Source organism: Pimephales promelas, chromosome 2, assembly GCF_988280905.1.
Source record: "Pimephales promelas chromosome 2, fPimPro1.hap1.1, whole genome shotgun sequence".
NCBI classification, from domain to species: domain Eukaryota; kingdom Metazoa; phylum Chordata; class Actinopteri; order Cypriniformes; family Leuciscidae; genus Pimephales; species Pimephales promelas.
In genome coordinates this window covers 49,839,775-49,856,080 of record NC_142770.1, presented here as the reverse complement: position 1 = coordinate 49,856,080, position 16,306 = coordinate 49,839,775, and the positions used below count along the sequence as shown (strand labels likewise).

Here is a 16,306-nt window from a genome sequence, read left to right as displayed (position 1 = left end):
GTTTTCCTCTGGCGCTCTGAATACGGTTCAGCAGTGTAATTCACACAGTTCACCACAGGAGGGCGATTAAACTCCATTTTCAATAGAATATCGCAGACAGGGGCGGCGCTAGGGGTGGGCTAAGGGGGCTGTTTTCAGTAAAGCCAGTTTTTTTTTCAGTTTTTTTTTATTTCCTTGCATTGTACACACCATCACTGAGAGAATTTAATTAATTAAATGTATATTTCTCGACTCTCGCATCACAGCGTCCGTCAACATACGCATTGTCATTCACAACCGACAAGAACCGCCCACTCAGGCTAGTGCTTCTGACTGACATGTAAACTGGCCAACCATCAATGAGAAGCTCGGCGGTCTTGTACGATCCAGCCAATGAAATTAAATATTTTGGAGCCAGGTGTTTGTTGAAGTGCAAGAAGTTAGTAATGAACGAGTAAAATGGATGCTATTCTTCCAAAAAAAAGAAAAAAAAGAAAAAGGAATTAAAGATGCTAAGATGACAAAAGATGCTGAGCTTCTCTTGCTTCAAAATGAGCTTCACCAACAAGAAAGCCTTAGAGAAAAGGCTCAGGAGCTTGAGACTGCCAAGCGTGAGGAACTTGAGAGAACAGTGAGTGAACTTCAAGCTAAAATCCAACAGGTCTGCACTCTTGCCTCTGAGAGAGATGCTCAAGTAATTTCTCTTCAAGAGGAGATGAAAGATCAAGAGTTGAGGGCCAAACAGTCTGAAGATGATCTCCGCAGAGAGCTAGAGGAGACGGTGCGCAACCTACAAGGAGAAACAAGGACGATCAGCTGGGCTCTTTAGATCAAAAGCTGAAGGAGATGGAAGGGCTTTTCCTTCGAAAGGAGAAAGATATCCTTGATCTGCATCAGGCAAAGGAGGATCTGGAGAAGAGGCTTGTTGATGAACAACAACTGGAGGAGAACCAGCAGAAATGGGAGATGGTGAATGAGGAAATAGACCACCTGTCAATTGTTTTTAATATTTTGTTCCTTCACAAGCTTCAGCTCGCGCTCAACAGAGTCGGACTCGTTCCTCAGATTTCTGATTTCTTCATCTTTTAGGGAAATCTGCTCGGACCGTTCCAGAATGCGAGTTTGGAGGCTTTCGATTTTAGTCAAAACCTGACAAGAGACAAGACATTCATTTTTTTTAAGTCATAGCATTTTATACAATAAACGCAATGAAGTGAGATTTACTCAGACTAGTAAAGAGCAAAAATTAAGATTAAAAAGTAAAATTTAAATTGAAGAGCAATCCATCTCACAAATGGACTTTAAAAAAAATGTACATCAATTATTATTTAATGGTTTATAGAACTAGATTTAAAAAATTGTGAGTTAAAGGTTTTAAATGTTCATTCATTTTAAATGTAATAAAACAAATGAATGTCACTTAAATTTACAGTTAATTTTGTTTCATCAAATAAAACAGATTAAAACTTTGTTTTAAAATGTAAATTAAATAAACAAAACAAAATCAATAAAACCATTATATTTTACGATGACGCATTGCTGCCACAGACATATTTTTTCCCCTCAATTATGTCGTCATAACGAGATCTTATGCCGTTAAAACGACATATTTTCTCGTTTTATTGACATATCTCGTTTTAACGACATAATCTCATTTTAACCACATAAATATCTCGTTTTAATTACATAAATATCTCGTTATTGACATAATTGAGGGGAAATAATAATATGTATGTGGCAGCAATGCATCACCGTAGTATTTAACTAGATTTTAAAACGAGTTAAACAGTGTGAAAGGTACATTTAATACTAATTAACTGTTTTATTAAATTGATACGTAACTTTATTTAATGGGTTTTAAAAAAAATTATATAATCAAGAAAATTTTAAAACATGAATTAAAGTTTAAAAGTATCCAATTTAATAAAAAGAAAAATCGAATAAATAGACATTTAAAACGGCTTATTTGATTCATGTTTCAAAATGTAGTTGTTAAATAACAGAAAACAATTGTTTAACAGTTTAAAGCATTAATTAAACAGTTTAACTAAATGTTTTCGATTTGTCCATTTATGAACGGATTTATTTCCATTTTTATGTCTGGACTATTAATTTGATAAACGACTCCTTTTATTTGTAAGCGCCGTCACTCCTAGTGCTCCATACTCACCTCCATGATGGGTCCCAAAACCTCTCCTCTGTCCGGAGACTGAGCTTTCAGGAGTTCATCCTCCAGAACGGAGATCTTTCCCTGAAGGATCTGCTCTTGCTCACTCAGACACTCCTGAACGAGGAGAACAGGAGAAAGAAAACAATACAGATTAATACACACCAGTCAGGTTGAGTACAGAGAAAAGAAACACAACATGATTCATGCTGTACCCTGTGTGTGACGGCCTCGTTCAACTCAGCCAGTGACGACTCATGAGCCAACGTGAGTTTAGTAACGTCCTCCTCGCATAGGCGGAGTTTGACATTCGAGTCAGGGGGGGCAAAAAAAAAAAACATGCTAAATAAACACATATTTATTTTTATCCCAAGAAAAAACAGTAAAACAATACACTGATATTTTATTGCCTTTATGTCATTGTAAACAGCTAGAACTTCGCATTAACAGCCACTTCGCGTCGCATCTTCGTTATAGGATCATAAAATGTGGACCACTTTTGCACTGTTAAAATATTATCTTCAACCTTAAAGTTTTCTTTCCTTTTTTCAAAACACATTCTGGCAATGATAATGATTAAAAAACTAGTTAAATTTCGCATTTATACTTCATGAATCATTGAAAAAATTTTAAGACACGGGATTAGGCTACCTATTGGTTTTGATGAGGGGAAAAAAAAAACTTTACGAGTGCGGATTAGAACCTCGAACCTCCCGAGTCCTGGATCTGGACCATCACTGTATACACGAAAAAGGGAGTATATACTTTATATACTCACTATACACATGAAAAAAGTGCTATACTCTGACATTGTGCTCATTTTTATTTATGCAATAAAGGGCGTACTTTATACTCACTATACTCGGACATTGTGCTCATTTTTATTTATGTACATCAGAAGCTACAGAACATCGTCTTTCAAAACATGACCTACTCGAAAGAGAGAAAAAGAATGAATGCGTACCCAGCACTTGTGAAAATGCCCTTTCGAGTACGTCTCTGTCCCCAGCACATTTCAAATTGACGCCCATTTATCGCAGAAAAGCTTCTCTCAGAGTTAGATGACACAATCGACCGAGTGAGCGATAACTGTTTATAGAGATTGGGGTTGGTAGTTTTTTTACAGCTTTTTTAAGAAAATGCGATTACCCGTTTCAGCCACCGGGGGGGCAACGCTCCCCCTGCCCCCCCCCCCCCCCCCCGCAAACTCCGCGCCTGCCTCCTCGGCTCTCGACAGCTGAGCGAAGGCGTTGAGCACCTGATGAGTCCAGTGTGAGAAAGAAATTCATTTTAAACAGGTTTACGAGACAGAAAGGAAGGGGGGGAAATAAAAGCGTCTCACCTGAGCAGTGAAAGTTTGGTTCTCCTCTGTTTGTCATGTTAATTGCATGAGATAATATTAGGGCTGTGAAACGATTAATCGCATCCAAAATAAAAGTTTGTGTTCACATAATATATGTGTATAATTATTTTGTATATATAAATACACACGTGCATGTATAGATTTAAGAAATATTTGCATGTATATACTTCATACAAAATTGTTACATCCCTAACAGATAGGCCTACACTGGATAAATTAAACTCGATCTCTTTTGATACAAAACTAGTTTAGGCACACACACTTGAAAACAGCACTTGTAACATTAAAGATGAAACTCCAAATGTTAAATATGTTGGGTATTATAAAACATTTTACCTCCTTAAATGTGAAGCGAACTTCAGACACGCGCAGACAGATCAGATACAGGTTGGTGTGTCCCTGATGTTTATAGAATGCCAGAAAAAAATAATTTTTAAATAATCAGTAGTGTACAGGTGGGCAAAATTTTTTAATCAATCAATCAATGAGAGATGTTTTACCGCATTTGTTACACCGAAACACTCGACCACTACTTAACAAAACTAATAAGGAAGCAGCAGGTCGTTCACTGCTCATTTAAATATCTGATGACGCATTACTCCCTTCTCTATGCTCATTGGCTATCATAAATTACGTAGCCAATGGAAACACTCCTTTTCCGAAACTGCACATATTGTCGTAGTAATCAACTAAAGTTTATTTACTCATATTTAAATTTGAAATGAACAAAAAAATTATAAACCAGACAAAGTAAGGAAAATAAAGAAACCTCAATTTAATTGTGATAACCTCAAATTTGGGACAACTTGGTTTGAATATATTTTGAATTTCTAGCAATGTTAAACTTCTGTAGCCTACAACCCATTTATTAAAAGTTGCATAAAATGTTTCATGCATTTAAAAAAATGAACGAAAATACGAGAGATCTCAACGCACTGAAACAGAAGAAAACATGCAAACAGTAAAAAAAAGCAGCAAATTAAGAGAACATCTTCATCAGTTTGACAACACACATGCAACCAAATACAAAAACACACTGCAAACGGCAAGAGACCTCAAAGTCCTGCAACAGAAGAAAACATGCAAACAAGAAAAACAGCAGCAAGTCAAGACACCAGTTTCACAACACACTGCTGCAAATACAACGCAAACAATAAATAATAATAATAATAAACACCACTGTCCAGTAGATATTTGCGTTGTTGGTCGGACATTTGGAGTGTGTTTCTGTATTTGGTTGTGTTTTAGCACATGTGATAAAGATGGTCTTATTTTACAGGGTTTTTTCTGTTTGCATCCGTTGTCTTCTGTTGCAGCGTGTTGAGCCCTCTCAGCCACCGTACTAAAAAGCAATAGAAACCAAGCAATACATTTAACTGATACAAACAGTAAAGCAAAAGTGTAAATGTGTCAGTGAGCCACGTTAAGCGTTTTCGTTTTCTCATGACGGTTTTCTATGGGAAGAAAATGCTTAACGTGTTATTAATCGCGTTGCGTTGATATTCTGGACTCATCTTATTTTTTTATACATAGTATGGTTTATTAATATGATGTGTACTGACTCGGAGTTTGGTCTTTTAATATCACCGTCTCAGTACATTAAGTGTTTTTAACGTTAAGCGTGTGAGAATGTCCCCCAATATCCGCACTCGCACCCTTGTGCCCCTCGATGCGCGTTCTCGCTTAAGGCGTGCAAGACCGTAGGGTGTCCCGATCCTCTAGAGGAAAACCATAATGATGTGAACAGCTCATTTCTGCATAGTCTTTAAAAACGATTTATCCAACAAAAAAAGAAACAGACAGACGGGCGGAAAAGAGGCACACAAAGACAAACATAGACAGAAAGATGGACAGACACGGAAAAAGACAGACGCTTTAAAACCCTTAAAAAAAATAATACAAAATAAAATATATGATAAAAATACTTTATTTTAAACACATTGTACAACAGAAAATTCAAATCTATAAACTAAGTGAACAGAAGACAAACAAAAATGGCCAATAGAAATAAATCAAGTATTTGTTCACAAATTGTCCTCGAGGTCACCTGTGTCGAGGTCACCTGTGTCGAGGTCACCTGTGAAGGAAAAGCCCTTCCATCTCCTTCAACTTTTTCTCTAAAGAGCCCAGCTGATCGTCCTTGTCTACTGTTCTCTCAAGTTCCTCACGCTTGGCAGTCTCAAGCTCCTGAGCCTTTTCTCTAAGGCTTTCTTGTTGGTGAAGCTCGTTTTGAAGCTCAGCATCTTTCTGTGAAGCTGTAGTTGCCTCCTCTAATAACTTCTTCTGAGAGATACTACTTCAAAAACTGGAGGAGAAATGGGAGATGGTGAATGAGGAAAGAGACCACCTGTCAATTGAAGTTGCACTTACCAGAACGTGCAGAAGCAACATCTGTTTTAGAGGTGCAACCAGTTAAAAGAAAACATGGCTACCCTAGAGAAGAAGTCATCAGAAAATCAGTTATCAGCTTCAGAAAAACGAGAGGAAGTGCTGGTTCTGTCAGCAGAGGTCACCTCTCTTAAAGAGCAGATCTGCCGTTACAGTGAAGATGAAGTACTGAAACGACAGGAGATGTCTGTCCTAGAGACCAAACACAACGGGGCGCTGGAAATCCTGACCTCTGTTCTGAACCAGCTGGCTGGCGTGACAACTACAGCTTCACAGAAAGATGCTGAGCTTCTCTTGCTTCAAAATGAGCTTCAACAACAAGAAAGCCTTAGAGAAAAGGCTCAGGAGCTTGAGACTGCCAAGCGTGAGGAACTTGAGAGAACAGTGAGTGAACTTCAAGCTAAAATCCAACAGGTCTCCACTCTTGCCTCTGAGAGAGATGCTCAAGTAATTTCTCTTCAAGAGGAGATGAAAGATCAAGAGTTGAGGGCCAAACAGTCTGAAGATGATCTCCGCAGAGAGCTAGAGGAGACGGTGCGCAACCTACAAGGAGAAACAAGGACGATCAGCTGGGCTCTTTAGATCAAAAGCTGAAGGAGATGGAAGGGCTTTTCCTTCGAAAGGAGAAAGATATCCTTGATCTGCATCAGGCAAAGGAGGATCTGGAGAAGAGGCTTGTTGATGAACAACAACTGGAGGAGAACCAGCAGAAATGGGAGATGGTGAATGAGGAAATAGACCACCTGTCAATTGTTTTTAATATTTTGTTCCTTCACAAGCTTCAGCTCGCGCTCAACAGAGTCGGACTCGTTCCTCAGATTTCTGATTTCTTCATCTTTTAGGGAAATCTGCTCGGACCGTTCAAGAATGCGAGTTTGGAGGCTTTCGATTTTAGTCAAAACCTGACAAGAGACAAGACATTCAATTTTTTAAGTCATAGCATTTTATACAATAAACGCAATGAAGTGAGATTTACTCAGACTAGTAAAGAGCAAAAATTAAGATTAAAAAGTAAAATTTAAATTGAAGAGCAATCCATCTCACAAATGGACTTTAAAAAAAATGTACATCAATTATATTTAATGGTTTATAGAACTAGATTTAAAAAATTGTGAGTTAAAGGTTTTAAATGTTCATTCATTTTAAATGTAATAAAACAAATGAATGTCACTTAAATTTACAGTTAATTTTGTTTCATCAAATAAAACAGATTAAAACTTTGTTTTAAAATGTAAATTAAATAAACAAAACAAAATCAATAAAACCATTATATTTTACGATGACGCATTGCTGCCACAGACATATTTTTTCCCCTCAATTATGTCGTCATAACGAGATCTTATGCCGTTAAAAGACATATTTTCTCGTTTTATTGACATATCTCGTTTTAACGACATAATCTCATTTTAACCACATAAATATCTCGTTTTAATTACATAAATATCTCGTTATTGACATAATTGAGGGGAAATAATAATATGTATGTGGCAGCAATGCATCACCGTAGTATTTAGATTTTAAAACGAGTTAAACAGTGTGAAAGGTACATTTAATACTAATTAACTGTTTTATTAAATTGATACGTAACTTTATTTACCCTGCAAACAAGGGACGTCCCCCGGACTTTTCAAACGTCCGCTTAGGTCCGCATTAGGTCCGCTTTGTAACGTTCCCTAGCGGACGTTCGGAGGACGTCCGCACTTGGTCCCCTTTGTAACGTTCGCGGACGGACATTCCGATGACGTTCGCATTTGGTCCGCTTTGTAACGTTCGCGGACGGACATTCCGATGACGTTCGCATTTGGTCCGCTTTGTAACGTTCGCTGGCGGACATTCCGATGACGTTCGTGTCACAGGTCGAGGGGAGGAACGCTCGGGTGACCAACCACCCCCCCTCTAACCGAGTCACCACCGTGAGGAGCCGACACCACAGGCACACAACAGAGGACCACAGAGACAGAGATAAGTTTCAAAGGAGTAACAATCTTTATTAAACCAAGGGTTTCTCACAGTTTAAGATACTCTCGTTGATGCACGAAAATGGAGCAGGGGGTTGCAGGTTACTTCTCCCCAGCGGTGCTGCAGACTTCCAGACTCACGAGTAAGTATGACAGGTAAGGAATCTTCACGGTACAAGGTACTCTCGTTGGTGCACGATAATAAAGCAGTGGATTAAAAGCTTACTTTTCCCCCAGCGGTGCTGCAGACTTCCAGACTCATACAGTAAGTATGGCAGGTAAGGATTCTTCACAGAACAGGGTACTCTCGTTGGTGCACGGTAATGAAGCAGTGAATTAAAAGCTTACTTTTCCCCCAGCGGTGCTGCAGACTTCCAGACTCATACAGTAAGTATGGCAGGTAAGGATTCTTCACAGAACAGGGTACTCTCGTTGGTGCACGATAATGAAGCAGTGGATTAAAAGCTTACTTTTCCCCCAGCGGTGCTGCAGACTTCCGGACTCAGACAGTAAGTATGGCAGGTAAGGATTCTTCACAGAACAGGGTACTCTCGTTGGTGCACGGTAATGAAGCAGTGGATTAAAAGCTTACTTTTCCCCCAGCGGTGCTGCAGACTTCCAGACTCATACAGTAAGTATGGCAGGTAAGGAATCTTCACAGTACAGAGTACTCTCGTTGGTGCACGGTAATGAAGCAGTGAATTAAAAGCTTACTTTTCCCCCAGCGGTGCTGCAGACTTCCAGACTCATACAGTAAGTATGGCAGGTAAGGAATCTTCACAGTACAGAGTACTCTCGTTGGTGCACGGTAATGAAGCAGTGAATTAAAAGCTTACTTTTCCCCCAGCGGTGCTGCAGACTTCCAGACTCATACAGTAAGTATGGCAGGTAAGGAATCTTCACAGTACAGAGTACTCTCGTTGGTGCACGGTAATGAAGCAGTGAATTAAAAGCTTACTTTTCCCCCAGCGGTGCTGCAGACTTCCAGGCTCGGACAGTAAGTATGGCAGGTAAGGATTCTTCACAGAACAGGGTACTCTCGTTGGTGCACGATAATGAAGCAGTGGATTAAAAGCTTACTTTTCCCCCAGCGGTGCTGCAGACTTCCAGACTCATACAGTAAGTATGGCAGGTAAGGAATCTTCACAGTACAGAGTACTCTCGTTGGTGCACGGTAATGAAGCAGTGAATTAAAAGGTTACTTTTCCCCCAGCGGTGCTGCAGACTTCCAGACTCATACAGTAAGTATGGCAGGTAAGGAATCTTCACAGTACAGAGTACTCTCGTTGGTGCACGATAATGAAGCAGTGGATTAAAAGCTTACTTTTCCCCCAGCGGTGCTGCAGACTTCCGGACTCAGACAGTAAGTATGGCAGGTAAGGATTCTTCACAGTACAGAGTACTCTCGTTGGTGCACGGTAATGAAGCAGTGGATTAAAAGCTTACTTTTCCCCCAGCGGTGCTGCAGACTTCCAGACTCATACAGTAAGTATGGCAGGTAAGGAATCTTCACAGTACAGAGTACTCTCGTTGGTGCACGGTAATGAAGCAGTGAATTAAAAGCTTACTTTTCCCCCAGCGGTGCTGCAGACTTCCAGACTCATACAGTAAGTATGGCAGGTAAGGATTCTTCACAGAACAGGGTACTCTCGTTGGTGCACGATAATAAAACAGTGGATTAAAAGCTTACTTTTCCCCCAGCGGTGCTGCAGACTTCCAGACTCATACAGTAAGTATGGCAGGTAAGGATTCTTCACAGAACAGGGTACTCTCGTTGGTGCACGATAATGAAGCAGTGAATTAAAAGCTTACTTTTCCCCCAGCGGTGCTGCAGACTTCCAGACTCATACAGTAAGTATGGCAGGTAAGGATTCTTCACAGAACAGGGTACTCTCGTTGGTGCACGATAATAAAACAGTGGATTAAAAGCTTACTTTTCCCCCAGCGGTGCTGCAGACTTCCAGACTCATACAGTAAGTATGGCAGGTAAGGAATCTTCACAGTACAGAGTACTCTCGTTGGTGCACGGTAATGAAGCAGTGAATTAAAAGCTTACTTTTCCCCCAGCGGTGCTGCAGACTTCCAGACTCATACAGTAAGTATGGCAGGTAAGGAATCTTCACAGTACAGAGTACTCTCGTTGGTGCACGGTAATGAAGCAGTGAATTAAAAGCTTACTTTTCCCCCAGCGGTGCTGCAGACTTCCAGACTCATACAGTAAGTATGGCAGGTAAGGATTCTTCACAGAACAGGGTACTCTCGTTGGTGCACGATAATGAAGCAGTGAATTAAAAGCTTACTTTTCCCCCAGCGGTGCTGCAGACTTCCAGACTCATACAGTAAGTATGGCAGGTAAGGAATCTTCACAGTACAGAGTACTCTCGTTGGTGCACGGTAATGAAGCAGTGAATTAAAAGCTTACTTTTCCCCCAGCGGTGCTGCAGACTTCCAGACTCATACAGTAAGTATGGCAGGTAAGGAATCTTCACAGTACAGAGTACTCTCGTTGGTGCACGGTAATGAAGCAGTGAATTAAAAGGTTACTTTTCCCCCAGCGGTGCTGCAGACTTCCAGACTCATACAGTAAGTATGGCAGGTAAGGATTCTTCACAGAACAGGGTACTCTCGTTGGTGCACGATAATGAAGCAGTGAATTAAAAGCTTACTTTTCCCCCAGCGGTGCTGCAGACTTCCAGACTCATACAGTAAGTATGGCAGGTAAGGAATCTTCACAGTACAGAGTACTCTCGTTGGTGCACGGTAATGAAGCAGTGAATTAAAAGCTTACTTTTCCCCCAGCGGTGCTGCAGACTTCCAGACTCATACAGTAAGTATGGCAGGTAAGGATTCTTCACAGAACAGGGTACTCTCGTTGGTGCACGGTAATGAAGCAGTGAATTAAAAGCTTACTTTTCCCCCAGCGGTGCTGCAGACTTCCAGACTCATACAGTAAGTATGGCAGGTAAGGATTCTTCACAGAACAGGGTACTCTCGTTGGTGCACGATAATGAAGCAGTGGATTAAAAGCTTACTTTTCCCCCAGCGGTGCTGCAGACTTCCGGACTCAGACAGTAAGTATGGCAGGTAAGGATTCTTCACAGTACAGAGTACTCTCGTTGGTGCACGGTAATGAAGCAGTGGATTAAAAGCTTACTTTTCCCCCAGCGGTGCTGCAGACTTCCAGACTCATACAGTAAGTATGGCAGGTAAGGAATCTTCACAGTACAGAGTACTCTCGTTGGTGCACGGTAATGAAGCAGTGAATTAAAAGCTTACTTTTCCCCCAGCGGTGCTGCAGACTTCCAGACTCATACAGTAAGTATGGCAGGTAAGGAATCTTCACAGTACAGAGTACTCTCGTTGGTGCACGATAATGAAGCAGTGAATTAAAAGCTTACTTTTCCCCCAGCGGTGCTGCAGACTTCCAGACTCATACAGTAAGTATGGCAGGTAAGGATTCTTCACAGAACAGGGTACTCTCGTTGGTGCACGATAATGAAGCAGTGGATTAAAAGCTTACTTTTCCCCCAGCGGTGCTGCAGACTTCCAGACTCATACAGTAAGTATGGCAGGTAAGGATTCTTCACAGAACAGGGTACTCTCGTTGGTGCACGATAATGAAGCAGTGGATTAAAAGCTTACTTTTCCCCCAGCGGTGCTGCAGACTTCCAGACTCATACAGTAAGTATGGCAGGTAAGGAATCTTCACAGTACAGAGTACTCTCGTTGGTGCACGGTAATGAAGCAGTGGATTAAAAGCTTACTTTTCCCCCAGCGGTGCTGCAGACTTCCGGACTCAGACAGTAAGTATGGCAGGTAAGGATTCTTCACAGAACAGGGTACTCTCGTTGGTGCACGGTAATGAAGCAGTGGATTAAAAGCTTACTTTTCCCCCAGCGGTGCTGCAGACTTCCAGACTCAGACAGTAAGTATGGCGGGTAAGGATTCTTCACAGAACAGGGTACTCTCGTTGGTGCACGATAATAAAACAGTGGATTAAAAGCTTACTTTTCCCCCAGCGGTGCTGCAGACTTCCAGACTCATACAGTAAGTATGGCAGGTAAGGAATCTTCACAGTACAGAGTACTCTCGTTGGTGCACGGTAATGAAGCAGTGAATTAAAAGCTTACTTTTCCCCCAGCGGTGCTGCAGACTTCCAGACTCATACAATAAGTATGGCAGGTAAGGATTCTTCACAGTACAGAGTACTCTCTCTCTCTCTTCAGTTCACAGTAGGGCGACAGTGGGTTAAACGATTACTTTACCAGCGATGCTGTATACTTCTGGGCTCAAACAGTAAGTAGAACAGGTGAAGACATTCACAGTACACAGTACTCTCTCTTCAGTTCACTACTCTGGGCTTCTGACGGGGGCAGATATAATATCCTTCCACGAACGTGTAAGCATGGATAGGGCTACTTCTCAGCAAAGACACATCACACTCGTGTTCACTTCAATTCCACAGCCAAAAATCAATGTGTATTAATAAGGCAAAAGCACTGCAATTCACTCACACGGTAGGGCTGATCAGAGGCCTCGCTCTGTTTGTTGTGCTCACTTTACATGGGGTTTCACTTTCAATTCCTCCTCCACACACTCTGAAACACATAGCTCCTCCAACAGTCGGATCCACACTCACTGTATCCTCTTCAAGCGGTTTAAATGTTCATAAGATAAAATCAGTTCACTTATCTTTGCTCTCTCCTTTCCCAGCACAGATCCAGTCGATAGCTCAGTCCAACAGTCTTCCTACAAACGATCACTCTGTTCCAGCAAGCTTAAATGGGCGTCTCTCCCTTTCCCCTTCCCCTTCCCCTTCCCCTTCCCCTTCCCCTTCCCCTTCCCCTTCCCCTTCCCCTTCCCCTTCCCTTTTCCTGTCAGTGGGTCCTCCATCTGAGCCCCCCCGTCTGTGTCTCCCCCGTCTGAGCCTTTTTTCTCCCTTCTGTCTGTCTCCTTTTATCTCGTTTATCTTGACTCATCAAACAGGAAACCTGTGTGAGTGCCGCTCCTCTCTCTCTCGCACCTGCAGTGCATTAGCGCTAATCAGAGCGGGCATGATTCCATCACACCCGGAACCGTAGTGGAGTGTTGCACCCAATACGTTCCCCTAGGAAACTCAGGACTCTTAAGAAGGTTCCGTTTAGTGAGCGATTTTTGTCACCCGTGACATTCGCATTTGGTCCATTCTATAACGTTCGCTGACGGACGTTCTGAGGACATTTCTCCGGGCCAGTTTGCGAACGTCCCTATTTCGTCCCTCACGCATTTCCATGACAACACTTGCAAAATCAGGTCGCCCATGTTTGCTATCATCAAATGAAACTTTACAACTCAGACACGAATAATTAAACTAAAATATAAATGCAAATATTTGCATTGATTGTAAAATTAAGTTAATGCTAAAATGTTAGTGTGTTAATAAGATAATTTATGTTACTTCATGTAAATTCTAATCACTAATTAAAGATGTAATAATACCACGAGTTTTCAACTGTTATAATTTAAATATCAAAAACATGTCAATTTGATTCAATTGAATATGAGCTACAATTTATAAAGGATATTCCACATGCACGAAGAGGTTGAATCCCAGGAGCTCTAAAAGAATGCATCGACTTCAAATGATGAATGCAGCCGAGGAAAACGTGAAGAATGAAAAATTGCTGGAAAGTGGATAATAACACAGGTAAGACAAATAAAAGTATCCTAAACATTTAGCCTAACGTTACCTGTCAAACGTTGGTCAGGAGAAGGTGACTGGTTTTATTAAAAATAATTTATTTTAGGAAAAATATTGTTCTAATTATTGCACTTAAGACTGATGGCCCATGCAGAACAAAAAAAAAAAAAAAAAAAAAAAACATTGGAGAAACAAGCGAGTGACGATCAAATCATAGGATCAAATGCGCCTAAGCGAGTGACGTCATTCCTTATGTACGCGGTTTGTATCACAGTCTATGGTTTGTATCCATGGAAACGCTCTGGGTAGCGTAGTGACAGTTAACGGTCCTTCTCAGACGCAGCATTGTGTTTCCTCTGTCTGTCGTCTGTCTAAAAGGTATTTCTAATTATATTATTATAAATTAGTCACCATAACCACTGTCCATCTTTAAATTATATGAAAATGTTACCTTTTAAACGTTTGCTGAAGTTGTCCGCAAGTACCGCTGATAACCGTTATATGCTAATACTACGAGTAGCTACGAAGCTAACAGCTGAAAATGAGACAACGTTTCACATATTGATAAAATCATAACTGAATATGTTCATTTTGTTGTTTTAGGTAACGTTAGACGTTAAAGGGGGAGAATTGCCATCGGATTAATCCCACAGCTGAGCTGACCGACAAACACACACACACAGAAACAAACATCAATATTTCTCAAAATACGACTTTCTTCTTACCTTTATGAGCAGAATTTATGAGTTTTCTCGCTGCTAAAGCACACGTACACGACATGTTTCAGAATTGTTTTTTTTTTTTTTTTTGACGAACTGAATCGGTTGATTTTGAGGAGGGCTGTGTAGGTTAGCGCTAGCTGAGAGCTAACTTAACCCACTGAAAGCCATTCAATATAGGCCCAACAATAATAAATGACTTAAACAGAATATGTGAATTAAATAAAAATCAATCAAACATATTAATATACGAAATACGTTATTTTGGAAGCAACCCCATAGCTCCTCTCATGAATATGGTTAAATACTTGCTAACATTATTTATTCATACACACTACTATCATTACATACAGAGAAACTAACTTACATTACATATATATAAGTAATGTAAGTTAGTTTCTCTACTTTTATTTTAACATTTGATGTATATTGTTTGTCATATGCCAATAAACTAAAAGAAAAGCAGACTTCAGTTTGTCACCAGCACAGAGAAAGCCAGTAGCTTGAATAGGATCAAATCAATGTTCTTTCATTAACTTAATTGTCTGGTTATTATGAAATGATGATTGTGCTATCGCTCTGAAACTGTTCAGTGATCATAACACCTTTCTGATCTAATAACCAGTAATATTATCTCTCATTGATCCTTCATTCTGGTTTAGTGAAGTGATGATTGGATCAAACACGTGTGGTGCGTGAGATGTGTAACCTCTAACGCCGCCTTCACACTGGCAGTTGAAATGCACCCCAGCGCAGAACACGGAGAGAAACCAGCGCACATTTCACTGACTCCCACACTGCGCAAGGATATCAATGAGTTTGAAACGTCCGCGGTTACATTCGCGTTTCCTACCTTCGTATGCATAACAGGTGACAATTCAAATGCTTAAAACGCAACCCATATTTAGATGCCGCTCTTATATAGATATTGATTAATCACAAGTCATCAATTTTGAATTATTCTTAAATCAAACAAAAGTGGCTCACTTAAAGTTAAACGCAGTGAGCCACGCATCTCACGCCATGCATTGGAGCACAGAAGCATCATCCATTCAAACAGCACCGGTCGTGCCCGTGGTCGTGGTGATATTTCCCCCTGTAAATTGATTTTATATCAACCCAAACCTTATTAATGTAGGCTAGGCTGTACATCATCATGTCGAGTTCTTAATATTAATTGATAAACCACTCAGTTATAATAATAATAAGGCACTATGGCTGTTATCAGTAAAATCAAATTAACAAAAGTCATTAAAAGTCAAAATCTTAATACAGAATGTATGGCGTGAGAAGCGTGGCTGGCTGCGTTTGATTTTAGAATAATTCAAAATGTAGGCTATGTCTTGCCTTGTGATTAATCAGTAGGCCTATCTGAGCAGCATCAATGGGTTTTGTTTTAAACATTTGAATTGTCATCTGTTATGCATACGAAATTAGGAAACGCGGATGGAAACCGCGTATTGAGTAGTGTTTCAAACTCATTGATCAATATGCTTGCGTGGGAGTCAGTGAACTGTGCGCTGGTGTGCGAGTCTCATCGACAATAAACGCAAGCTGCAGCCCTATCCACCACGTTTAGGCCTACATTGTTATTAATAGTGGATACTTTCATGAGCTTTCATGTCCAAGTATCTGTTAACCCTATATAGCCTTCCCTACATACAGTTAGGGTGAAATACATGACTTAAAATGTGATATTGCCTGCACAGCTCTTGCGGTTCGTTTGGTCACACACCACAAGGTGTCACTGTGGCCTCAAAGCTTCAGAACTGCCACTCTGAGCTCGATTGCTAAAGTCTGAGTTAAAACACGCCCCCCTCATTAACATACGGAGAAAGAAATGTTGGAATAAATAAATGTGGAAATGATGAAATGTGGAAATAAATAAATATAGAAATAAATAAATGTGAAAATAAAGAAATGTAGACATAAAAACATAAATACTGAAATAAATGTGGAAATAAATAAAAGTTAAAATAAATAAATGAATAAATGTATAAATAAATAAATAAATAAATGTGTGGAAAAATACAAGTATACATAAATATGGAA

General features: G+C 40.3%; 1 protein-coding gene and 1 long non-coding RNA gene across 2 annotated transcripts; both read right to left on the bottom strand.

Moving 5' to 3' along the window:
* Nucleotides 1-967: 967 nt before the first annotated feature.
* LOC120462417 (uncharacterized) lies at nucleotides 968-2,969 on the bottom strand. The gene is made up of 3 exons (XM_089119116.1): nucleotides 2,362-2,969; nucleotides 2,150-2,263; nucleotides 968-1,128 (listed from the first exon to the last, which is right to left on the bottom strand). Exons 1-3 carry the CDS (start codon nucleotides 2,500-2,502, stop codon nucleotides 973-975), a joined length of 411 nt encoding a protein of 136 aa, XP_088975242.1. The 5' UTR covers nucleotides 2,503-2,969; the 3' UTR covers nucleotides 968-972.
* A 394-nt stretch (nucleotides 2,970-3,363) lies between these two features.
* Nucleotides 3,364-5,697, bottom strand: LOC120462476 (uncharacterized). The gene is made up of 4 exons (XR_016146398.1): nucleotides 4,010-5,697; nucleotides 3,846-3,908; nucleotides 3,489-3,514; nucleotides 3,364-3,404 (listed from the first exon to the last, which is right to left on the bottom strand). It is a non-coding gene; the product is annotated as an uncharacterized LOC120462476 (long non-coding RNA).
* Nucleotides 5,698-16,306: the final 10,609 nt, after the last annotated feature.